The sequence below is a fragment of the Vigna unguiculata genome, chromosome 3, assembly GCF_037176805.1.
Source record: "Vigna unguiculata cultivar grain cowpea cultivar isolate G323 ecotype 2 chromosome 3, ASM3717680v1, whole genome shotgun sequence".
Lineage (NCBI taxonomy): Eukaryota > Viridiplantae > Streptophyta > Magnoliopsida > Fabales > Fabaceae > Vigna > Vigna unguiculata.
Window position 1 is genome coordinate 36,886,803 of NC_140794.1, and position 21,319 is coordinate 36,908,121.

The 21,319-nt window shown below is 35.3% G+C and overlaps 2 protein-coding genes across 6 annotated transcripts; one reads left to right on the forward strand and one right to left on the reverse strand.

Moving 5' to 3' along the window:
- Positions 1-1,073: 1,073 nt before the first annotated feature.
- LOC114179002 (alpha/beta hydrolase domain-containing protein VTE7-like) lies at positions 1,074-16,427 on the forward strand. 5 transcript variants are annotated; one of them, XM_028065179.2, is made up of 11 exons: positions 1,074-1,411; positions 1,568-1,662; positions 1,750-1,847; positions 1,937-1,986; positions 2,119-2,214; positions 2,339-2,428; positions 3,078-3,161; positions 3,939-4,031; positions 4,302-4,397; positions 15,907-15,972; positions 16,086-16,427. In XM_028065179.2, the coding sequence occupies exons 1-11, from the start codon at positions 1,229-1,231 to the stop codon at positions 16,239-16,241; spliced, it is 1,107 nt and encodes a 368-aa protein (XP_027920980.2). In that variant the 5' UTR covers positions 1,074-1,228; the 3' UTR covers positions 16,242-16,427. The 5 variants fall into 5 exon arrangements, with proteins under 5 accessions (XP_027920980.2, XP_027920981.2, XP_027920982.2 ...); XM_028065180.2 differs by having other exon boundaries at positions 3,081-3,161; XM_028065181.2 differs by lacking the exon at positions 3,078-3,161.
- A 1,664-nt stretch (positions 16,428-18,091) lies between these two features.
- On the reverse strand, positions 18,092-20,241 carry LOC114176853 (PLASMODESMATA CALLOSE-BINDING PROTEIN 4-like). The gene is made up of 4 exons (XM_028062031.2): positions 19,990-20,241; positions 19,400-19,639; positions 19,265-19,301; positions 18,092-18,578 (listed from the first exon to the last, which is right to left on the reverse strand). The coding sequence occupies exons 1-4, from the start codon at positions 20,039-20,041 to the stop codon at positions 18,377-18,379; spliced, it is 531 nt and encodes a 176-aa protein (XP_027917832.1). The 5' UTR covers positions 20,042-20,241; the 3' UTR covers positions 18,092-18,376.
- Between the last annotated feature and the right edge of the window lie 1,078 nt (positions 20,242-21,319).

The window sequence follows — 21,319 nt, forward strand, 5'->3', positions numbered from 1 at the left end:
CAGTGCCACATGTAAAGCTAGTGTCATTGCCACGTGTCAAGTTATGGCATTGCCACGTGTCAAGTTAGTGGCATTGTCACGTGTCAGTGTCTCGTGACTTATATTCAACTCGATCCTAATTTTTGTTAATTTTGTTCAATTTAGTCACACTTTTCATTATTTTTGTTCAAATATGTCTCAATTTTGCCCCTCTCCAAATTGACCAAATTTAATCTCTACATAAATGTTACACTAAAATTTTTATTTTTATTAAAATTTAAATTCACTAAGAATTTTCCTTATCATTTAAACAATAATAAAGAGTTTTCCTTATAATTTTAAAAATGATAAAGAACTTTCCTTCTAATTTTAAAAATAATTAAGAATTTTCTTTATCATTTAAAAAATAACGAAGAATTTTCCTTCTAATTTTAGAAACAATGAAGAATTTTTCCTCTAATTTTAAAATAACTTTAACCATGTTTTTTACAAGTAGAAAAATCAAACATATATATAATAATTTCCTTCCAAAAGTATAGTTAGGTTAGGTATAAAAATAATGAAAGAAATATTTAAAATAAATGTGAATTTTATTAAAAATAAAATTTTCAATATAACATTTATATAAAAATTAAATCTGGTCAATTTGGAGAGGGACAAAATTGGAATTGATTTAAACAAAAATTAGAATTAAATTGATACTAGCTTAACACGTGACACCAACACGGTTACGTGTCACAATGTTGACTGGACACGTGGATAACATTTTTAAAATTAACAGAAAATTAAAAAAATTAAAATTAAAAAAAATTAAAAAAATCACGAGGAGACATGTGACAATTATTGTTTACCTTTCATTAATAGTTTTAACGATATATATAAAAGAAAACCAAATTAATCATAATTTACAAAAATTAGGACCATTATAAACATTTAAAAAAAACAAACTATTTAAAAAATCAGAACCATTTTAAATATTTCGAAAAAAATAGTATCCAACAAAATAAAATTTACAAAAATTAGGATAATAATATATTTAATATTTTTAAAAACATACTATATTATATTCTTCTTATTCACATTATCCTGAGCAAAAGGAAGAGTGTTAATGGAGTGATATCAGGGATGAGAGTGAGGATGAAGTGGCAGTTATTTGACAGAACATCGGACATGACAGGTCTGTCATACATATGCCACGTTCCTTCACCTTAGCCTCTTTCTCTGGTTTTTTCAATTTCAGTTTTTTGCAATGTTATTCCTATTGCCACCCAAGTTCCCTTCGCAAACGCGCTTGCCTTTTCCCTCTTCTCCCAAACTGAAGGTTGTGTCCGAAACCGATGTCTTCCCTTCATTTGTCCCTAAAGAAGTCCACAGAATCAAAGACCCTTTTGCGAGAAGCCTTTCTAAACGGATTCAGAGACTTCCCGTTTCTGTAAATTCTGCATTTTATCAATTCCATCTTCCAATTTACTTACTTATTCACTAACTTATGCTCTGTATTTGTCGCTCAGCTATTTGAGCTTGTTCTCTTGAGAAAATTGCTCGATATTTACTATTGCTCATCAGTTATTTGGTGTGACACAACCAGGTGAGGTTCTTGGAAGATCCTATCATGAGTAGTTGTGTGAAGCCGATGATACAGAACAAGGAAAATCCAGTTGTCCTACTTCATGGCTTTGACAGGTGCTCAAAACAAGCAAGTGACAGAATTTGTACATTTTCTTGCACAAGTTACCTTTGGATTTCATTTCACTCCTTCTCATTGTTCAGCTCATGTTTAGAATGGAGATACACATATCCATTGCTTGAGGAAGCTGGTTATGAGACATGGGCATTTGACATTCTTGGTTGGGGTTTCTCTGATCTAGGTTTGCTTTTTTACTTCTCCCATGTTATGTTCATACCTTTCATTCACTTTAATCATGGAGTTTTCTCTTTTTCTTCTTATATCCGTCAGAGAAACTTCCTTCATGTGATGTGGTGTCAAAGCGTGATCATTTTTATCAGGTAGTTAGGTGTTCATCAGCCCATCTTCTGAGGAAATGGTTTTCTCCACAAATTGACAAATTTCTTTGCGTCTCTGTTTTTTTACTTCCTATTGTTTCATTGTGTTGTGGGTGAATTGGTTTTATGTACCAGTTTTGGAAGTCCCACATAAAAAAGGCAATGATATTGGTTGGTCCAAGCCTTGGCTCTGCACTTGCCATTGATTTTGCAGTCAATTATCCAGAAGCTGTATGTGCTATCCAACAATTTAACTTCTGAATATTAACACATTTTGATGATTTTTATATTAAAAGGCAATTCTATCAAGTAATTCTGTTGTGATATAGTAATTTATTGAAGTTCATTTTTTTAGGTGGAAAAGCTTGTTTTGATTGATGCTAGTGTGTATGCAGAAGGAACAGGAAACCTAGCAACCTTACCTAGAGCAGCAGCCTATGCTGGGGTGAGTATATCTCCAACTTTGCACAAGCTATTGTCTAGAAAATCATGTCTCTGTCTTTTTCAACTGGATAAATTCATGTGTTTATTCAATTATCTACAATATTGTTTTATATACTGTCTATAGAATATTTTTTGAAAACATTTGTCTTACTCTACTAGAATGATATTCAGTTTAATTTGTTATTCCTTTTATTTTTTTGGTTCTACATATACTCTCAAATAACCATATCATTTCTTAGTATGACGATTTGTTTTAGGAAATGACTTCTCTCTTTCTTAGGTATCAGTTACTCTTGTTGTGTCATCTTGTTATAATATAACATAATGAATTGAGCTTGGATGGCTCATGGCCTCTTGGCCTCTTTGATCCAAATAAAGAGCAGTTGACTTAATTTCCAATTGAAATTTCCTGAAGTTATAATAAAGCTCAAGGAGGAACACTCCTTGTGGAGATTAGCTTTTAGTTGAAAGAAATGGAACAGAATGAATTAAATAAGCAAGAAAATGAACAATCAGATTTAAATTGATAGATTCTGGCCTCCCTGGTTTAAACAACTCTCTCTAGCTTGTATCAGATATGAATGGTTAGTCTATGGGGTCAAGTCTATCCTGTGGCTTTGAGACTGATGATCCTTTCCACATTGAATCAGCAGCTAGTAACATCTGTGACACAGAAGCGTGGAAAACAAGTAACTAAGTGGGTCAATTTGTGGAATGGTAAACCAATGGAGGAGGTAACTTGGGAAGATGCTGACAAAATCTGCAATCATTTTCTTCTTTCTGCCTTGTGGATGATGTAGCTTTTTGGTGAATAGCATTGACAGTACTTTGACTTGCTGAAGGTTCAGATAAAAAGGCTTGTACAAGCTTAGCTTAATTGTAATTAATAGAGGTTAGTATAGGAAACTTAGTTGGAAGAGAGAAAAAGAATTGAATTTGGTATAAAAAGAAATCTATGAGCAAGTGTGGGGGAGGATTAGGACACATTTTTTATCAGCTTCTTAGCTTATAGTTGGGAGCAAGCATTGCTCTTACATTATTGTAATGATTTTCATATCTATGAACCAAGTTTGCTACAAAGATTATGATTTTGTGGATTCCGTTGAGTTTTTTTTGTGAACTGCATCTGTCAATTGGGCTTTTGAATTGATGAAATTGGAAACATCGCATCTGTTATAATTATAGAAATAAGGATTTGATATGTAAACAACAATATCTAAACTATATATGTATTATTATGAAATAAGGATTTGATATGCATTATTTCCCTGTAAATGCTGTTACAACTACTATATAAGTGTAGTTCCCCTTTCAAGTTTCACTTGTTTGCTGCTTTTGCTCCAAATTTTAATTCCTTGTGCAAATGTTATGTTCTATTCCTAACAAATTCCCCGTTGGTAATGCCATGATTCAGTATTGTGCTTCTATATTTGATCTTGCAATGATAGCATGAGATTGTTAATTCTTAAATGGTGCAAGTTGTGCTGACCATTGGCACTATTTTGAATCAGGCATATGTATTGAAGAGCACTCCATTACGCTTATATGCTAACTTTTTGAGCTTTACAAACTTGTCTTTCGGTACTAGCCTCGATTGGACTAATGTGAGTTGCTAGATCTTAACATTATCATTTTCTTTAGATAATGTGGTGTACATATGTGCATTTGTTTTCAATTTCATAATGCACCATGATGAACGTATCAAACATATTTATATCAAGAAAAGCATGTTATTCATCATACCACTTAACACTCAACATCACAAGCTTAAACATGTTTTGTTCATCACACACGTGCTCAGTGGCACTCATTCACAGTCATCTTTAGATGTTGCTGAAGGAAGTTGCATAACATGGTCGTATAATCTTAAACAGGTGGGTCGCTTGCATTGTTTATTTCCATGGTGGGAAGATGCTACAGTTGATTTTATGACTAGTGGTGGTTATAATGTTGTCTCCCAGATAAAAAAGGTATTTTCACCCATTATCAGATTTTTGGTGTCATCATCTTCTTACATTATTTGTTATAACATCACCAAAAATAAAAGTTAGAGAAAGAATGTTTAATCTATGTTGTCACATAGCACCCACCATTGATGATGGAAGGAGAGTTAGTAACACCGATATTTGGAGTTTCAGAGTTCAATTTGGATTATTCCAACAAAATTAAAGAAATCACAATTTTGAATAGCGGAGGGTGAAGTAAGTAAGTTAAAGAGATAAAGGAGTGAATAGAGAGAAAGATAGAAAGTTTAAAGGCTTGTTTAAGTTAACTCCAAAACAGAATAAGAAAATTGGATAATATCCATAATTAACTTTTTAACATTAGGGATTCATCATCATCTCTTTACTTGCAAAGGAACGGACTGAGTAGCGAAAACATCACTTATTACTCAAGAATATATGTTGACGGAATGTAATCATATTAGGGTTTTTTTTTTTTCTAATAAACATTTAAAACCTATAATTAATAACAATAATAAAATGAATTGTTAATTATACTCTATGTTCACATTTTTTTTTTCTAAACAATTACCCCATTTTTCCATATAAAAATTTATTATTTATATAACTGCGTACAAACTTTAACTTAAATGTCATTCTCTTAAATTTTTATTTAAATTAATCGTTTTTATTTTATTTTTTAACAGAAGAAATAAATGAAAAGTAAGTATTATCTCGACACTCCATTAATGTTGAACAAGAACTAAAGAAAAAAGAAAATGTATTTCCAAAAGTAATCAATCCTAAAAAATAAATAAAAATAACATTAAATTTAATTTATTTAAATAAATTATCATGATTAGAAAGTTAACATCCAAAAATGACATATTTGTTGATTATAAAATTCATTCTCTATTCTTATCTATATTCTTATCTATAGCTAGCCGTCTTTGCTCAAGATGAAGAATATTGTGATAAATGGCATGCTTATGTATGGAACTTCATCAATATTTAGTTCCACAATAATTAATTTGCCCCGTATCAAATCAATTTTATCATCTTTTCATTGTTGGTTTTTCCAAGTTTTAAATCATATTTTTAATGTATACATGGCTATAGTTTCAATTTTTGATTTATAGGTCTTTATGTTATTAGAAATTAGAGCTCTCAACTTTGACCATGGTCCATGGACTAGTCTTAGACAATCCTTAAAAGGTTCTCCTTTTAGGGAGATTGAGGGGGCCAAAATATAGTTCCAATCTCCAAAGCACTTTTACAAGTGTGTTAAGATGAGTATTAAGGTAGGTTTCACCCCAACACAAGACTTTAATCAACTCATAAAACCAATACCTTCAACTTGGGTCATATGTTAGAATCAGGTCGAAGGTCAAGTCGAAGGTCGGGACGAGCTAGCAAGGGCTGAAGGTTGACACCAATCGACCCAGACAGAAGGTCAACAAGGGTTAGCACGAGACAAAAGATCAAGATCGATTCCAAACAGAAGGTCGAGATGGGCCGGTCCAGGTCAATGGTCGAGACGAGCCAGTCGGATTGATGGTCAAGACGAAAAGGTCTGGGACAAAGCTTAAGACGATTAGTTCATGCAAAAGGTCTAGACAAGCCGCCCCAAAATGTAGGTCGAGACGGGTCGACCTGAGCCGAATGTCAAGACTAATCAGCCTAGACTGAAGGTTGAGACAGGTATGATATGGTCCAACGTCGAGACTTGTCAGCTTGGGTCGTAGGTCGACACGAGCCCCAACCAAAATTCGATCGAGTCGACCTCAATTGAAATTCTATCCAGTCGGCTCCAAACAAAATCGGTCGAATTTAGTAGAGTCTGCTCCAACTTTATTTCAGCCGAGTCGACCCTTGCTGAAATTCATTGAACTTAGCTAAGTTAGCCCCGACAGATATTGGGCTGAGTCGACCCTTTCTGAATTCAGTTGCGTCCACCCCAAAGGAAATTAAACTAAGTCAACGCCGAATGAATTTTCACTAAGACAACCCCGACCGATATTCAGTTGATTTAACCCCTAGCGGATTTCAACCAAGCCAACCCCAACCGAAATATGACCAACCTTGTCACCTAGTTGGCCCGTCCAAAAGTTGGCTGAATACGGCTTAGTTGACCTCAGATGGTGAGTTAGTCCTGTCCGAAATTCGACTGAATTTGGGCGAGGTGGTCTTACTTGAATTTAGGCGTATCGACCTTGACTGAATTTCGGGCAAGTCAGCCCGATCAAAATTCGGGAGAGTCGACCCCAACGCAAATTTGGCCCTGTCGTTAGCTAAAGGTCAAGATGTGTATGTTGTACACCCGAGAAAAAGTTTTCTAGGTGGGCCGAATCAGGTCAATGGTCGTGACAGACCGACCCGAGCTGAAGGTCGAGACGGTTGGCCCAGGCTGAAAGTTAAGACTGGTGCGTCTTAGGCCAAAGGTTGAGATTGATAGGCCCAACTTAGGCCACAGGACGACTCGAGCCGATCTGGGCTGAAGTTCGACATAGGTTGGCCTGGGCCGAAGGTCGGGATGGGTCGACCCAAATTGAAGGTCAACCTTGGTTGGTTTGGTTGAAGGTCGAGACAGATTTGTTTAAACTGAAAGTCAACCACTGGATTTTTGTGGACATTCTGACCCTATAATCTTTTTCATTAAAACACTATTTGATCTTATAGATTTTTTTAGTCCTATCTCACATGGTTCTTCCTAAATGTTGAGCCAAATTGACCGCTCTGTTAGAAGATGCTTGTCGTAAATTATTTTCATTAACAGTTTTTCAGTAATTTCCATTAAAAATTCATATTATTTTTTAGAGTGTGGGGGAAGTGCTGCTATATAAACTAGATCACTTGCATGGTTGTTGGCACGTGTCAACATTTCTATTTTTTGTTAATGATGTTCGATGCAATTTGAACTCTGATGTTTGGTAACTTTTATTCCTATTAGAGTGTAAGGAAAATGGATACAAAAGCTCAAGAGGTTGACTCACGTGTCGGGTCAGAAGGTGTATTCAAGGATGGACATGTGGTAGGAGGCACAAAAGCATGATGAGAGGCAAAGGTGCACGATCCAAGAGCGTAAGCACAAGGCTGAAGGATTTTAAGTGGGGTATTCATTAGTATAAAGGCAATAACTGTTTAGTGAGAGAGAGGGGATTTTTTTGGGTATGTTGCGATTTCTTCTCTTTTTGATTCCTTTCTCTCTATTACGTTGTCTATGTTTTGGAAACTGATTTAATTTTTTGTATTCAGAGTTGGGTTTATGCAATTTCATACTATTCTTCATTCCATGGAATAGAAAACCATTATTCCTTGTTCTATGAATTAATTCCTTTAAGTGCTTTCATTACATTTGGTGCTTTCATCACATCATGGCGGAGAACACTCGTTTGAAGGAGATTCTGCCTAAGCTATCATCGCGTTTGAAGGATGTTTTGGAAACTGAAGTGCTTTCATCGCGTTTGAAGGATGTTACTATTGACGTCAAGCAATTTTCAAAGTCGATTTCTGCAATTGATCATCATTTACAGGCCTTGATTGCAACTTTAAATGATCGTCATAAAGATGACTCTAAGTGATTTGAGACGTTGAAGTCCATCACTGTTCTCGAATCGGGACCTCATCTTTCTGCTCAGTCCTCGTCTTTCACTCCCTCTTATAGGTGCCCCAATAAACAGTACCTATGGCTGTAATTAGAGGAGGAAAATGATGTTAGTGATCAGCCCAACTCTTCTGTTGAATCTGCAGTGGATGAGACTCAACCTGTGTCTAAACCCCATTTGTCATTTAATGCCTTAAAGGGCTCTATTGGGGTTGGAACAATGAGATTTCAGGGAATTCTCAATGGGTTGCCTATTTAAATTCTTTTGGATAATGGGAATTCAGATAACTTCTTACAACCAAGGATTGCCAATTATCTAAATTTACCTATCGTACCAATACATAATTTCAATGTCTTGGTAGGAAATGGTAGCACTTTAGTTGTTGACGGATTCATCAAAGATCTCAAGGTCACCATCCAATCACACTCATTAATGCTACCAATATACTTACTTCCCATATCAGGAGTTGATTTAGTCCTCGGTGCTTCATGGTTGGCCACTTTGGGATCCTATATTTCTGACTGTAGCACCCTGACATTGAATTTTTTGTTGAATGGTCAATTTGTTACTCTACATGGAGATCATATCAAGCTTTCTACTCAGGTCTAATTTCATCATTTGAAAAGAATGCACACCACTAACTCCATTGCTGAAATGTATTCCTTACATATTCAGTTTCCTAGAGTTCCTCAAGATCAATTTCTCGCGCTGCTTGCTGATGTGGAGCCAGAAATAGCCTCGTTGTTGCACACATATCAACAAGTGTTTGATGTCCCTTCTGCTTTACCTCCTCATAGATCTCATAATCTTGCGATACCTCTCATACATGGTGTTAATCCTGTTAAAGTTAAACCATATCGGTATCCTTTTAGTCAGAAACAACAGATTGAAGAAATGGTCCAAGATATGTTGGAGGAAGGTAGTATTGTTCCAAGCAATAGTCCCTTCTCTTCCCCTATCATTTTGGTGATAAAGAAAGATGGAACTTGGAGGTTTTGTGTAACATCCCGTCAGGATATTACAGATTTATAATAAAATAAAAGAAATAAATTAAAATATACTGCATTTAATAATACCTCATTTTCCCAAAACGCAGGAAAATTTAAAATTTATTAAATAACCAACCAATGTTCAAATCCATAATCACCAAAACAAAAGGTTATAATAATACCCATAAGGGTTTACAACTTATTTCAAAACCAAAGAAAATAAACATAAGTTTCCCCGATCTATCCCCTCTCCGAAGCTAAGCTTCACGACAGCCACCTGCATCAACAACATATACTTCTGTGTACCGCGTACACGATCATCGCCAATCACAAGCAGCTAGGGTGAGCTTAACAAGTATAACATATAAAATAACACATCCTATATAACACATATATATTTAGACATGCCCAAACATCCATAGAATACTATGTACCATGGCCACAACCATAACTTTCGTGTTCTACCTCTTCTAGTGATTACTTGAAGATGACTTGCTGCCATACCTATCGGCCACAACTGATAGAGCACGTGCGGGAAACCATGTTACGGATCATACACCGTAACGCTAGGTGGAGTTCCCAAATACGAACATAGTTCGCAACGTTCCAAGACTACCAAACTCGTCAATCAACTACTGAGGAGGGCAACCCATCCGTACTGGCCATAACCAGCACACTCACACCGGCAACACTCGCCAACCCGAGCCATAACTCAAAGGTTCCTCGTGTTCATCCGCCATCCCGATCCACAACTCAAGAGGTGCTATTCCGAGCCACAACTCAAGGAATACCACGTGCTTAACCCCTATCCCGAGCCATAACTCAAGGGATACGTTCCGAGCCACAACTCAAGGAACACCAGCAATCCCACCTTTAAAGCATCACTAAAAGCCTTGTAGAGCACACCTATGAAATCAACAACTCCAAGCTGCAGCAGTAAAAATCGTCTGGCGAGGGATACGTGCCGCTAGGCGCTGCCAGCTCCCAGACCGCCTGGCGGGTGTCGCGTACCGCCAGGCACACAACGCCTCAGATTTATCCTCGCTGCAGGTACCGACTGGCGGAAGGTCCCTCACCACCAAGCGCACGGGGTTCATCAGTCCCCTGTTGCGAAGCCATCGCCTGGCGGAACCACTCATGCCGCCAGATGCACGCGAACCAGATGCCCTTTGTTTACACATCTCTCGCCTAGCGGATTCACATCGTTGCCAGGCGCCGTATCAGTACAGCAACGCACTCCAATTTGGGTTCTTCACTCGGATTTTCAAGGTTCACAAATTCTAGCACTTACTGTAATTCTCACTAAATGTATCACATCAATTCTCATAGACTTGGCTGGTCACCAATGTACCTACGCTCATTTGAGTACCTTAATTGAATCCTTTTCACTTTCTAGACTCCCGTAAGTTTCCCCTACTCACAATTCCAATCCTGATATTTGTGTTCCTACTACTATTTAGTATAATCCATCATTTACTTTAAGTAGTACCTATGTTCTTACGAGAATTGTTTTCCTTACTCCCTCTTTATAGCTTACTTACCTATAAAAATTCAACTCGCTATCTTATACACCTATTTCCACTAATCTTAGGTATTCACTATGGCATTCCAAATAGGGCCCCTCAAGATCCTGTATTATTCTCACGCTAGTTTATGCCTCACACCAGAATCTCAATTACTATTATTCCTTATTATTCTCATGTACTCATCTCCACATAACTTATCTACTATTTAGGTAATTTCATTTCATAGGCACACAATCCCATGACTCCAAGCTCCATCATAATGAACCCATTCTCACAGAAAACTTCCTCAGACCCTCAACTCCCTCTCAGCCAAGAAAAACACAACCTCTGCACTAGCGCTTGGTGGCAAGCCCCGCACTGCTAGGCGGTGCATCAGTTCTGGAAATTCCAAATTTTTGCACTGCACCAACGAGGGTCCAATTATTTTCCCAATTCTCACGAAATTTCACATACATAAAGTCCATTATACGAACTGTACCTACTCCATAAATTTTCCCCTCAGGATTGCCACACAAATGGATTTCACAGTATCAAATTCCCCAACTTTTCAACCTTAATACCTAGTTGCACTGTTTCATTCAATTAAACCTCAATTACATGACATTAAATAGTATTTTCAACATCTGATCATCCCTCAATAATTATCACAGATTTTCCCCCGATTGGAAATCACCCAAAATCATCAAAATCGAGACCTATCGCTCGCGTCGCCTGGCGGCTTGATCAGCACTGCTAGGCCCTTCATCCAAAAACCCAGAAATTGGTAAAAACCCCACGTGTTGCCTGGCGGCCAAAAGTGTGCCGCCAGGCGGTTCCTCCCCAGGAACCCCAAAACCCTGTTAAAATACATGTGCTGCCTGGTGGCTATGAGCAGCCCGCCAGGCAGTTTCTGGAAATTTTCCAGAAACGCATAAATCCAACCAGAAACAGAAGATGTTCATACAAGTCATAATATATCATGCAATCCAGTCCCAGAACATAAAATTCAACGTGAAAACTCCCCTAACTTGGATCCTTTTGCTTATAGGTGAATTGCTTGAGAGCTCCCAATGATCACCAATGTCCTTCCTTTTGGTTTCCTCTCAATTCGGCCCTAGAACCTCACTCAAACCTCACTAATCTCAATAATTTTCGTGCTCTAATTCTGAGTACAATCCCAGCTTGCCAAAACCCTCACTCTCACCACGATTTTTCCTTTTAAACTTGACTTTAATGGGGTTTAATTGCACAAAACGAAAATTGCATAATGGTGATGTTAATTACCATTTATTTGGCCTTTATGGTCTGTTTTTCAGCTAGCCATGGCTGCCCCTTAACCATCTAGGGTTTTTATGCCTTTCCACCTTCATGCTAAAAGAATTATTGGTAAAAAGAAAGTTTACTTTGGGTTTACCTAGGTTTGAACCCACAACCATGCAATGTCAACTCAATGCCAGACCATTCAACCAATTCATATTTCATGCTAACAAATATAATTCAAATATCATATTATTCCACAGCATGATTAACATATATTTAAAACAATAACAAACAATAACACAAAATTGGCATACATAGGACTTGAACCCAAGTCCTCTCACACAATCAAAGTACTCTCAACCATTTGAGCTAGTACTTTTCCACATCATATCAATCAGAATTTAATGTCATAAATGTTCTTCCCACCCGTATTTATTAATTAATTAATTAAATTTCACGGGTCTTACATTTTGCATGGATTATAGGGCCTTAAATGCTATAACAGTGAAAGATAGCTTTCTTATTCCCACAGTTGATGAATTGATTGGTGAGCTTCCTGCTGCCCAATACTTTTCCAAATTGGATCTTCACTCAAGCTATCATCAGATTTTAGTAAAGGAGGAAGATATGCATAAAACAGCCTTTCGTACTCATCAGGGTCTATATGAATGGTTGGTTATGCCATTTGGGTTAACAAATGTCCCGACAACTTTTCAAGGTTTGATGTATGAAGTGTTTAAAAGGTTGTCTAGAAAATGTGTTCTGTTTTTTTTTTTTATGATATATTGGTCTATAGCCCCTCTTGGTTGACCCATTTACAACATCTTGAGATGGTATTACAGTTGTTGTAGGAAAATAAGCTCTATGCCAAGCACTCTAAGTGTTCATTTGGTCAACAACAAGTGGAATATTTAGGACACACAGTTTTTGGAAAATGCATTGCTATGGAGGTCAGCAAGATACAAGCTATACTGGCATGGCTTGTTCCTAGAAATTTGAGACAATTGAGAGGTTTTTTTGGGCTTTCAGGCTATTATAGGAGGTTTATAAAGGGATATGTAGCTCTTGCAGGACCATTAACAGAGCTCTTAAAGAAAGATAATTTCCATTGGCAGGAGGAGGCTTCTCTAGCTTTTGCAAAATTAAAGGAGGCTTTAACTTAAGCTCATGTACTTGCTTTACCAAATTTTTCCTTGCCCTTCGAATTAGAGACTGATGCGTCAGGTGTAGGCATTGTGCTGTTTTGAGCCAGAACTTGCATCCTATTGCTTTTTTCTCAAAGAAAATGTCTTCCTCCATGCAAAAACAATCTGCTTATGTTCGGGAATTTTGTGCAGTAACCGAAGCAGTAGCCAAGTTTCGTCACTACCTGTTGGGGCATAAATTTGTTATTAAAGCTGATCAGAAAAGCTTGATGACTATAATGGATCAAAGTTTTCAAACTACTGAGCAACAGAAATGGCTGCATAAATTACTTGGGTATGAATTCACTATTGAATACAAACCAGGCAAAAAGAATGTTGCAGTTGATTCTCTTTCTCGATCATTTCACATGGCATGGTCTCAACCCATTTCTTAGTTGTTAAACTCTTTACAGGAAGCTCCACAACAAGATACAAATATTAAAAATACTCTTTGATTCTTGTTCCAACAATACAAACACTATACCTCATTATTCCATCAAGTTACTTTGGAAGAATAGAATTGTGATACCTGTTGGCCATGCTCTTTTACAGAACATCTTACAAGAGTTTCATAGCTCCTTGATTGGCGGACATGATGGGTTTGCTAGAACGCTAGCTAGAATTTCGGCTCAATTTTATTGGCCACGTATGCATAAGAACATTAAGTCTTTTGTTCAACAATGTTTGATTTGTCAACAGGCTAAAATTGCTACTACTTTACCTTCGGGTTTGTTACAACTCTTACCTGTTCCTGATGCAATTTGGGAAGATTTGGTCATGGATTTCATTACTGGCCTACCTTCATCTCATGGCTTTACTGTGATCTAAGTTGTGGTTGATAGATTATCTAAGGCAGCTCATTTCATGCCATTGAAAACTGATTACACGAGCAAAGTGGTAGCGAAGGTTTTCTTTAAAAATGTAGTGAAATTACATGGAATTCCTAAGTCCATTGTATCTGATAGAGATAAAGTGTTCACCAGTCGATTTTGGAAATATTTGTGGCAAATCAGTGGCACCACATTACAAATGTCATCGGCATATCACCCTCAATCTAATGGCCAATCTGAGGTTCTCAAGAAGTGTTTGGAATTGTACCTCAAATGTTTTACTTTTGAGTCCCCAATGGAGTGGTCCAAGTTTCTTCCATGGGCAGAATATTGGTATAACACAACCTATCATACAAGTGCTCTCATGACACCCTTTAAAGTTGTGTATGCTTGTGATCCTCCCCAACTACTGAAATATGTCCCTAATGACAATGATCCAACTACTGTGACAGAACAACTGTTTGACAAGAGATGCTCTATTGCAAATGTTGAAAATGAAATTGCAAATAGCACGGTAGATTCAAAAGAAGTATGCTGATCAGAAAAGACAAGATGTGCAGTTCGCAGTGGGTGATTTAGTCTTGGTTAAATTACAACCATATCGACAACAGTCATTAGCTTTGAGGAAGAATTAAAAGCTTGGTCTGAGATATTTTGGTTCCTTTGAAGTCATGCAGAAAGTGGGACAAGTTGCCTATAAATTGAAACTTCCGAATTTAGCTAAAATTCATCCAGTATTCCACGTTTCTCAGCTGAAATTGTGTCGTGGAAACCATGATCAACCTTATGTGCCATTGCCCATTTGTGACTCTGATGTATCTCTTGTCATTCAACCTGTTGTTGTTTTAAAGTCCTGTGTGATACTCAAAGAGAATCAACAAGTTCCCCGATCCTTGATTCAATGGGAAGATGGTTTAGCTGATGATGCTACCTGGGAAGATAATGTAGTGCTTGCTCAAACTTATCCTCACTTCAACCTTGAGGACAAGGTCAATTTCGATGGAGAGAGAAATGTAAGGAAAATGGATATAAAAGCCTAGGAGGTTGACTCACTTGTGGGGTCAGATGGAATATTCAAGGATGGACATGTGGTGGGAAGCACGGAAAGCATGATGAGAGGCAAAGGCGCACGATCCAAGAGCGTAAGCACAAGGTTGAAGGATTTTGAGTGGGGTATTCGTTAGTATAAAGGCAATAACCGTTTAGTGAGAACGGGGGGATTTTTTTGGTTTGTTGCGATTTCTTCTCTCTCTGATTCCTTTCTCTCTATTACATAGTCTCTGTTTTGGAAACCGGTTTAATTTTTGTATTCAGAGTTGGGTTTATGCAATTTTATACTATTCTTCATTCCATGGAATAGAAAACCATTATTCCATGCTCCGTGGATTGTTTCTTTCAAGTGCTTTCATTACATAGAGTCTAACTTTGAATATGAAGTCTCACAACGGATAAACAAAGAACAAGTTGACTACGACATAGATAAGAAACACAACTTGAATGCTTTAACGTTGAGTTGAACGTTGTACTAAAATTTTGTTTAGTTGGTGAAGATGTCTCAAGTATTTTTTCTTTTTTTTTCCTCTCATACTCTCTACACTTTGTTTTTAACTCTTTTACTATCTTGGTTTGAATTCAAGTTGATATCACACTTTGGAGATAAAATTAGGGTTCCAAATAGATACACACGGCCACGGTTAAACTCATACCAAAATAACAAAATAAAAGCGTTTTCATGTATGCACATTTTAATTTTAACATGTTAAACAAGTATATTTATATATATATATATATATATATATATATATATATATATATCAAAAGTAATCTTTTTTTAATAAATTTTGAAATAATATATAAGAAGTCATGTTTACAAATTTTTATTTTAACATTATAAAAGTAGTTTAAAAAATATATATTGTTTTTTGAAGATAACAATTTAGTAACATTCTAAAGAAAGTCACAAGTCAATTTTTATAAAAGATTTGACACCATTTTAATCCATACAGTTATTAATTCTTTCTTTTTATATATTTTTCATCCTATCCACTTAAGTTGAAATTCCCAACTCGACTTATGAATTCATAACGAATTCAACGTTATAAGAAAAGTAGTTTTCTTCTCTAAATCAATATGCTTTGATACTGAATTGAATTTATTTAACAGGTAAAGCAGAAAACTCTAATAATTTGGGGGGAGAATGACCGCATAATCAGCAATAAGCTTGGTGTGGTAAGTTGATACGCAGCACATTTTCCACTTTTATATTGAACACGAAAACTATTCTTGGAGATTATATTTGCTACCAATGATTGCAGTTAACTTGCGAACTTTTACTGTTTCAGCGACTGCATTGTGAATTACCTGATGCCGTTATACGCCAAATACCCGATTGTGGTCACCTCCCTCATGTTGAAAGACCAGATTCTGTAGTCAAACTCATTGTTGAATTTGTTCAGAGCCAGACCAAGACAGCAAATGAATGTGTTTCACCTTTGTGACAAGGAACCATGTTTTGTTTTTCTAGTTGCAGTTTTTTTTTTTTCTCAGCTCTACTCCGATACAAAATACACACACCATACCATTCATTTTGTGTCATGTCTTCGATGGTTCATGCTCACTTTTAAGACATCGATTCTTTCCTGTATCACGATTTAATGGTGTAGCAACTATATCCATTACATTCATCAGCGTGTCAAAATCGAGATTATGATTAAAATCATGAAGATTTTGATAAATGTAATCGTAACAAATATAATAAATTGATATTTTTTACTTGAAATTATATTCATCCAAAAAGTGAATAAGTGCTATAGCGAATAAAAAAAAAGGAACTTTAATTGTGTTATGTGTTCATTGGGTAGTGTTGCAACTCATAACACATAATAAGGAAAATTTGTATATTAAGTTTATATTTTGTTTTATTTGAATTCATTCACTACAAAAAAAAAATGAATAGGTGGTCTAACAGACAAGTTAATAATAATAATAATAATAATTATAATAATAATAATAATAATAATAATAATAATCTACACTATTTTACAATTTTGTTTAATGATCCTAACACATTGTCACGATCATGTGTGAGCATCTAAATCAAAAATATTATGTAAATCAAACAATTTTATTAATTAAATCTCGATTTTCACTAAAATTATTACAGCCATTGTTTTATGTTGCATTGAAGTTCTTTTAAATGTTAATCACTTTTACTCGTTGACCCACAGCACCAAACTATGCCACATTTAAGATTATCAAATTCTAATGTTAATTCAAATTTGTTTGTGTTTTCGTGTTGAAAATGAGATTCCCATTTGTTTATGTCATTAATTTGGACGAAGGAAGCCTTGAAAGCAATAGATCATTGAAAAATGTTTGTGACGGTGGCAACTGGCAACATGATTGGTAAGTTAGCAAAATACATTATTTGTTGTGACTCAGGCTCTTTTTCTCTATCTTTAGTTCAATGATTCTCTTATTAGGGTGTTACCAAATAAGTTACATAGCCTCAAACAGGTTGGAAATTCCATAGTACATAAATCAGTTCCATCCTTAATATAGTAGTGGAATCGTGCACAGCAACTGGAGGGAAAAAAATGATGTAACTGTTTGGTAATATATATACATGTGTATGTGTAAAAATCGTTTTATACTGAGTTCTTATCATTTGAGTCAAAGAATAATTTAAATAAGATTTTACGATTTCAGTTGTGATTAACAGTAGAAAAAAATGGCGATGGAGAAACCATGTGCTATTTTTTATTTCAGATTTGTCGGCTATGGATGGCATGATGTGAAACAAATTTATTCTCAGTTGTTGTTGTTGACTTTTAGAAAGCAATTACGTCCGAGGAAAAAATTGTTCCACGACATGAATGAAACACCACAGCAGAAAGAGAAGGACATAGGAAATTCACAAAATTCACAAGTGACATCGTATTATTGATGCAAGGACATTTGAACGACCTTTGCTTTTTCTATAATATATGCACTGGTATGTCTGTTGGAAACTTGGAATTTTCAAAACCCCTTTAGCCTCATAATAAAGTAGCAAGAGTACCATATCACAGGATCCTAATTTTACACCGATTACTGTCAAATCAGTTAACGTGATACTTGTAAATCAGAGCAAAAAAAAACTATAATGCATGTACCTAAGAATAACATAAAACATCTTATTAAAGGATATACTGTAAGGTCCTCAAATAGTTAAAATGAAACACTTTAAATAGTATATTGGAGAAAATGAATGAACAATGGGTTTAGATGCAATTGAAAAAGGTTAAACTGTGAGTGACAGAGACGTAGAGTAGCCAGCTAACATGAAGTTGAATGATGAACAGAATAGTTTATAAAAATGGGGTAGCCGGATTCCATTAAATTAAAAAACTAGTGTCTGTCACAGTCTTAGATGTACAAATGGAGAAAAGCCAAGTGCTACTTCCAACCCCTCAATAGTAATCATAAATCAACATATATCACCACTAAACAAAGGAACCAAACTTCTACTCTTTTTTCTCTTGCAAGGAAAAAAACAAAAACGGGTATGCTTGAATTGCTTGTGGATGATTCTCAGAAGTAAAATTACATGAAAACCTCACAAGCTTTTCCATGGTGGCACTGTACCTTTAGGCTACACCTTCATTGCTAACCACATGGTTAGCCCTAAGAGCAGTAGCAACACAGAGTTGGTGGCTCCCAAATTAGCTCCTTTACCATTCAAACCAGTTGTAGATGTTGGACTTATTCCAAATGTGTTAGGAGTACCAGGAGTTGTACCTGCTGATGGGGTTGTACCAGGTGGTGATCCAGTTGATGGTGTTGTTCCTGCATTGCTGCAAGACAGCCAAAATAAAAGGACCATCAAAACCTGTTTCATTTTATCACAACCTTGGTCATTAATTAAATGTTCTACATAAGTTCAGTCCTAGGAAATGTTTGTGAAACATCCTAATCATGCCACCTCATATTTCATCAGAAGAAGCAAGTGTGACATTGTTATTTGGTAGTCATTAGATAACTTTTCTGCAAGAATGTAATTCAGAATTTCTGCTTCAGGGAGGTGAGTGCATTAACCCAGAAAAGGGGATTTTAGTATAAAACAAACTAGTTTCTTCAGAGTCATATTGCCAGTTTTGAAATTAAAACAAATGAATCCCAGTTTTTCAAAATGCCTTTTGGGTTATGCTAAGTGAAAATTAGATGCTAATAAAATAGGGTATAATGCTAAAATTGTCCAATGCCACCATTCACCTAAACACAAAAAATGGAAACTAGAAAGAGACTTAGGAACACAAAAAAGTGGGTTACAAGAAAAACGATTCATTAGAGGATGGAAGAACCCAACCGTCACCCATAAAATGCCCTATTAGAAAGGAATTTTCATCAAGATTCCAAAACCTCACACTCGATTGCCTCAAAATTCCTTGAATTTCCAAAGAACTTAACCGATTAAATGGATGCATGACAGATAAAACGACAAGAAATCAAATGAGACCCATAATAATCAAAGAACACATACCTAGGACTTGAGGGGTAGACACACCCAGATGATGTAGCTGTAGAAAAAAAAATGCACAAGAAAGAGAAGAGCATTAATAAAAGTGAAATACTAGAACATGTGGCCAAAAATAGATGCATTTAGAAGTACACTTACCAGGTGGATTTGCACTGGTTGTGGCAGCACCTGCAAAATCACATGTTCCTTGAGCATTACCCTTTCTCTGGTAATAGCTATTAACTGCATAATTACAGTGATCCTTCACAGTGTTGGGTTGGTAACAAGCTCCATTTTGGAGAATAGGCATACAGTCAGCTCCAGCTCCACAAGCATAATCTATTGCTTTCTGAAGGGCTTGATCACCAACACCGTCTTTGCATAAGCAGTAAAGAGCACCTATTGCAAATCAAAAAAAAAATCAGAAACATAGCAAAAAGGTTATTTCACACCATAATCCTGTCATATCGGTTTAACAACATGAGAAACATGTTTTACATAAAGAAAAAAAGGTCAAAACTCCATTAGCCCCTAAAATAACTCTAAAAGTTTTTCATCTTTCTGCAGAACAGTAGAAAAGACCATTTATAGAAAAACCCCAAAACTAAAGCAAGGAAAAAGTCCAGGAACTGCAATTATTCATATGAACCCACCCCAGAAAACTAAAGGGCGTTCATCACTTCTCAAAAGAACTTTGAAAATCAAATGTTGAATCATAAGAACACACAGAAATCAGTGCAGGTACTTACTTGAATGACGAGTCAGGGCCAGGAAAAACACAAGATACACAAAAAGAGCCATGACTTGAGGACACTATTTATTTGAGACCAATTGAATGAGGCTGATGGAGCTATTTGTGTCAGAGGCCGATAGAAAGCAAGGGAGATGAAAAGAATAAGAGTTAGGAGAATAATGAGTATTTTCTAGGACAAGAAAAGACTGGTCTCTGTGGTAGGCACTATTTAACTTGCTTGTGTTTTACATTATTAAATTACATATATAAGTAACAGACATGAAGAATGTGTGTGTTTTATGGGAAATTGTGTATGTATCACACAATACACCTAAGCTTTTTGGAGTTCTAAGTTGAACGGCTGCTTTGTTTTCTGTCATACATCTTGACTTGTACCATAATTATGGTTTAAGTTGAAAGTGTTTGGGTGTGAAAGGGTAATGGTTATGGAATGGAATAGTGTAATGCTTAATAGTGTACTTTTTCATCTTGTTAGTTTGGTAGGCTTAAAAAATTTATTAGGTGCTATTTTTTTCAAGAAAATTTATTCATAATACTTTTTCAATTAAATTTTAATTTTTGTCAATTTTATTCAATTTAATTTTACTTTTAATATCGTTTAAATAATTAAAGATACGTAATAGATGTTATTAGTAAATATTGATTGAGTATTTTATATTTAATTTGATCTCGTATCTATATACATTATTTTTGTTCAATTTAATTCTAATTTTTTTTTTAAATTAAACAATAGAGACAAAATTTAATTTTTATATAACTGTTATAATAATATTTTTATAAAAAAATAATATTTTATTAAATATTTTTTTATTTAGAATTAGAGTTCATCTCAAATTAAAATGAAAATTTTAAAAGTAGAGAATATTAAAAATCACATAAATAATTAAATAAAAATATCATTCAAAGAATATACAAAGGAATTGTTTTTAAGGTATGGTTTAAATGGATCTTATGTTCTCAAGTTAATCTATTTGCCTTTTATAATCTAATTCATTCATAATTATAAACTAATAAAAATATCATTTTCCCATTTTAAAATCAAATAACAAAACCAGAGATCAGCTCATATAACCTTTTTCATTTACTTTTATTTTAAATAAAAGTCATATTCTTTTTCTGACCAAGTTAGAACCACCGACCAACTCATTTGTTGATATTGCTAAATAGATAACCGTTGGATATTTACAAAGAAACGTAAATATGTCATGTTCATTTATCAAAATTTAAATATTAAAATGACCGTTGAATCAAATTAAATTTAATGAAATTAATTCTACTAAATAAATAATTAAATGCTTCACATTATTATTAATGATAAAGTAACA